Source organism: Sander lucioperca, chromosome 13 (genome assembly GCF_008315115.2).
Source record: "Sander lucioperca isolate FBNREF2018 chromosome 13, SLUC_FBN_1.2, whole genome shotgun sequence".
In the NCBI taxonomy this organism is placed as follows: domain Eukaryota; kingdom Metazoa; phylum Chordata; class Actinopteri; order Perciformes; family Percidae; genus Sander; species Sander lucioperca.
In genome coordinates this window covers 25499422-25504450 of record NC_050185.1, presented here as the reverse complement: position 1 = coordinate 25504450, position 5029 = coordinate 25499422, and the positions used below count along the sequence as shown (strand labels likewise).

Genomic DNA, 5029 nt, shown 5'->3' with positions numbered 1-5029 from the left:
TGTCTCTGTTTCCTCTCTGTCTCTCTCTGTCTGTCTCTCTCTGTCTCCTCTCCATCTCCATCTGTCTCTGTCTCTGTTTCCTCTCTGTCTCTGTCTCCTCTCCATCTCCATCTCTCTCTGTCTCTGTCTCTGTTTCCTCTCCATCTATCTCTCTCTCTCTGTCTCTCTCTGTCTCTGTCTCCTCTCCATCTCTCTCTGTCTCTGTCTCTGTTTCCTCTCCATCTCTCTCTCTCTGTCTCTCTCTGTCTGTCTCCTCTCCATCTCTCTCTGTCTCTGTCTCTCTCTCTGTCTCTGTCTCTGTTTCCTCTCCATCTCTCTCTCTCTGTCTCTCTCTGTCTCCTCTCCATCTCACTCTGTCTCTGTCTCCTCTCCATCTCACTCTGTCTCTGTCTCCTCTCCATCTCTCTCTGTCTCTGTCTGTCTCTCTCTGTCTCCTCTCCATCTCTCTCTGTCTCTCCATCTCTCTGTCTCTGTTTTCTCTCCATCTCACTCTGTCTCTGGCTCTCTCTCTATCTCTATCTCTGTTTCCTCTCTATCTCACTCTGTCTCTGTCTGTGTTTCAGTATCTTTGAGGACATCGGGGACTACATCCCGTCTGCTGGCTCGTCCTCCAAACCTCCCAAAGACAAAGACAGACACCGAGAGAGAGACAGAGAGAGGGAGAGAGACAGGGAGAGGGAGAGAGAGAGAGAGAGAGAACGAGAGAAGGAGAGGGAGAGAGAGAGAGAGGAGGACAAGAACAGACGCCACAGCTACTTTGAGAAACCACGAGGAGATGAACACCAGGTCACACTTTGGTTCTTCCTTCTACACTTTCACTGTCGTTTACTCTTCTACTGTCTCAACCTAACTCTGGTGTGTGTGTGTGTGTGTGTGTGTGTGTGTGTGTGTGTGTGTGTGTGTGTGTGTCTTTAGGTCCTGGAGGTGGATACAGGTAAATCACTGCATTTCTTTATAATTTTAAACAACATCAGAAGTTGTTCTTCCTGTGATTGCATCACCTTCTACACCTACAGACTGATAATAAATAATAATGATAATAATATATATTATTATAATATATAATAATATAATAATAATTTCCGGACTAACAGTGCTAGTAGTTCAGTTAAAGATGACTCATCATTATAAACCAACCCAAGCAGTCTGAGCTCCCCTATCACATGACTCCACCAGAGACTAAGGTTATAAAGGAGTGTGTGTGTGTGTGTGTGTGTGTGTGTGTGTGTGTGTGTGTGTGTGTGTGTGTGTGTGTGTGTGTGTGTGTGTGTGTGTGTGTGTGTGTGTGTGTGTGTGTGTGTGTGTGTCTCCAGGTCCAGCATCAGTCAGAGAGCAGATCAAGATCATCAACGAGAAGTTTGCTGGAGCAGCCGGCAGCCAATGGCCGGGCCAGGAACCATATCCTTCTGAAACGCTGCCTCTGATTGGTCCACAGCTCTCACATGTTGCATATAGTTTATCGTCCCTCAGGAGGGACATTTGATCTGCAGTTGGCAGTACAAATAACAACAAAACAACTTAAAAACACAAGACTAAAGGCTCTGGCACACCAACCAGACGGCGACCGTCAGCAGGCGGACAGATCAGTCTCCCCGAGGTCCAAAACCTTCCTCAGAACACACCGAAGAGACGCCGACCTGAGCGTCCGTTCTGCTCGTGCGCAATACGTCTCCATAACAGCAGGCGGCGCTAATCTGGATTGTCGCCCCAAAAAATGAATACTGGAAATGACGAACGCGTCACGTGGGTCTGGTTTCTCCGGAAATTCCCAGCCAGACTGTCATGGCGTCTCGTTCAGAATACGATCTCATATTGGACTAAAATAGTTCACCGAAACGTGTTTCTGAAAACATTTTAAGAGAGAAATAGGCCTTGCAGTTGCGCATATATATATATATATATATATATATATATAAATAAATATTTAAAATTCACTCTTGTATAACGAACTTGAAAGCAATCCTTAAGTACCAGTAAGTTATCAGAAGATGAGCTTGAAGTGGTGTGGAGAGGACTGTGTGTTTAATTCCTTAACGGTGTGAACTGGTTCTCAGAGGAGAGACGGGAAAGAACAGCTGGGAGACTTCTTCGGAGGATCCAACTCATACGCAGAGTGTTACCCTGCTACGTAAGACACACACACACACACACAGAGAGAGAGACACGCACACACAGAGACACACACAGAGACACACAGACACACACACACACACAGAGACACACAGACATACAAACATATAAACACTCAAGTCATACATGTATCTGTACTTTAAGATCTGTGTGTGTGTGTGTGTGTGTGTGTGTGTGCAGGATGGACGACCTGGCTGTGGACAGTGACGAAGAGGTGGACTACAGTAAGATGGATCAGGTAACTACAACTCCTAGCAGACATCACTGCTCTGTGTGAAAAATAATGAACGTATATGAAGTGTAATGTTGTAAAAGTCTGTATAATGAATAATAGATGTGCCGTGATGTTTGTGTGTGTTTTAGGGCAATAAGAAAGGTCCTCTGGGCCGCTGGGACTTTGATACTCAGGAGGAGTACTCTGACTACATGAACAACAAGGAGGCACTGCCGAAGTACGTATGGAACACTGATCCCTCCGCTGAGACTAGCAGGCTCTCTGCAGAGACTAGTAGGCTGTCTGCTGAGACTAGCAGGCTCTCTGCAGAGACTAGCAGGCTCTCTGCTGAGACTAGCAGGCTCTCTGCAGAGACTAGCAGGCTCTCTGCAGAGACTAGCAGGCTCTCTGCTGAGACTAGCAGTCTGAGACTAGCAGTCTGAGACTAGCAGGCTCTCTGCTGAGACTAGCAGGCTGAGACTAGCAGGCTCTCTGCTGAGACTAGCAGGCTCTCCGCTGAGACTAGCAGGCTCTCTGCTGTTTCTGCCGAGTACTGACGGTGAAGTTTGTCCCTGCAGGGCCGCCTTCCAGTACGGCATCAAGATGTCTGAAGGCAGGAAGACTCGCCGCTTCAAAGAGACCAATGAGAAGGCAGAGCTGGACCGCCAGTGGAAGAAGATCAGCGCTGTGAGTGTACTAGGATTACTAGAGCTGGCTTTAAAATATCTCTTCCCATCAGAATGGATGTGTATCATATGAGAAGGTACCAACGCTGTCATACTAGATACTAGATATATTATACTAGCAGGACGGTTTAGTGATGCTCAGAACGTTAGGCTTTTATTTTGGTGAGGGCCATTTTAAATCTCTCTGTCTGTAGAGTTCATCGTTATGGTCGTCATGTTAATACATCAAAAGTACATTCATGTAAACATTCATACTTCAAATAATGCAGTAGGTACAATAGTAGAATCTCTAATCTCTCTAAATAACTGTGTGTGTGTGTGTGTGTGTGTGTGTGTGTGTGTGTGTGTTTCAGATCATTGAGAAGAGGAAGAAGATGGAGGCTGACGGGTGAGTATTTCCTGTCATTGTCAGCTCAGCCAATCAGAATTCCTGTTAGTGTTTCAGCCAATCAGAGCTGAGTTCTTCTGTGTTTGTGTTTCAGGGTGGACGTGAAGAGGCCCAAGTACTGAAGCTGCTGCTGCCCAACAGGAAGTTCCTGCTGCCCAACAGGAAGTTGCTGCTGCCCAACAGGAAGTTGCTGTCTCTATCTGTGATTATTAGTGTGAAGATGACCTCTGACCGTCGGTCGGCTTCTCTAGTTTACAGTTTAACATTCAGTCAAACGTTTTAAAGTGAAATCTGATCTCTGATCTGTTGATTAGTTTGAGATATGTGAAGTTATTAAATCACCATTAAACATGAATCAGACCACCTTTGACTGACTCTGGTTTGTTGGGGGGGGGGGCAACTTTCTGACGTTTCCGTCCGTTGGGATGCGTCTCGGTCGACGAGCGTAAACCAGACTCAGAATCACTGGTTTCCGTTTCCACGTTTATTTCTCTTTATCACTCAAACTTTAATGTGATACGTTTTCATCTTTTCCACAAATAAATAATGACCTGTCCTCACCAGATGGTGCACAAGCATCGACAGCTGAGCAAAAAATAAAAGATATAACAAAAAAACAATCACATAACTGTTCTGAGCGATATTCGGTTCAAAAACCGTGTGGCTCCAAACCAAAGGCCCCTAACTGGCTGACAGCTCCTGGCTCTTATCCACCAGCTGATTAATTACTGCCCTAATCAGCTGATTGTCAGAAGGCTGCGACCATACGCCACGCACCAACATCAACCAACATATATTGTCAGTTTACAATGAGTCCAGTTTACTGTAAGGTGACCAGATTTCTGAGACAAAATCCAGGGACATTTTCAGCTCAGAAGCGTATATACCTCAACAACAGGTAATGTTTTTATCTTTGTAAACTTAAAACGGGGACACTGCCCCAGGGGGGTCACTAGACCTAGAGCTGCACTGGGGCACAAGCCCCCCTAGGCGGGGTCACTAGACCTAGAGGTGCACTGGGGCACAAGCCCCCCTAGGGGGGGTCACTAGACCTAGAGCTGCACTGTGGCACAAGCCCCCCCTAGGGGGGGTCACTAGACCTAGAGCTGCACTGTGGCACAAGCCCCCCTAGGCGGGGTCACTAGACCTAGAGCTGCACTGTGGCACAAGCCCCCCCTAGGGGGGGTCACTAGACCTAGAGGTGCACTGGGGCACAAGCCCCCCTAGGGGGGGTCACTAGACCTAGAGCTGCACCGGGGCATCAGCCCCCCTAGGGGGGTCCAGGGGCATGCTCCCCTGTAAGAAAATTTTGTCTATTTTAATGTTTAAATGCATCAATCTGGTGCACTTTGAAAATAAATTCAGAGGTTAGACTTAATTATTCTTATCTATGGATGGAAATATTTGTGCTGTAGCCTGAACTATTTTGCACTTCAGAATTATAACCATGCACACACAGGTGGAATAGTTTTTTTCTTCATATTTTTGCATTAATGTCACTAGGAAGCATACCAGTAGAAATATATATTCATATTTGTAAGTGGGATATATATAAGTAAGTGGGATTGTCTGGAATCTGGCAATATAATAACCATTATGGTGGAATACACT

At 46.2% G+C, this 5029-nt stretch overlaps 1 protein-coding gene across 1 annotated transcript in view; it reads left to right on the top strand.

Annotated features, from left to right (window-relative positions):
* Nucleotides 1–3776, top strand: part of LOC118492965 (protein Red-like) — a 12124-nt gene extending 8348 nt beyond the window's left edge. Inside the window, exons 12-20 of the mRNA XM_035990816.1 lie at nt 564–786; nt 916–934; nt 1314–1398; nt 2045–2128; nt 2311–2368; nt 2494–2582; nt 2923–3031; nt 3384–3418; nt 3513–3776. Coding sequence (XP_035846709.1) covers nt 564–786; nt 916–934; nt 1314–1398; nt 2045–2128; nt 2311–2368; nt 2494–2582; nt 2923–3031; nt 3384–3418; nt 3513–3540 — 730 coding nt within the window. The 3' untranslated portion in view covers nt 3541–3776. The remainder of the gene's footprint in view (nt 1–563; nt 787–915; nt 935–1313; nt 1399–2044; nt 2129–2310; nt 2369–2493; nt 2583–2922; nt 3032–3383; nt 3419–3512) is intronic.
* The last annotated feature ends 1253 nt before the right edge of the window (nt 3777–5029 follow it).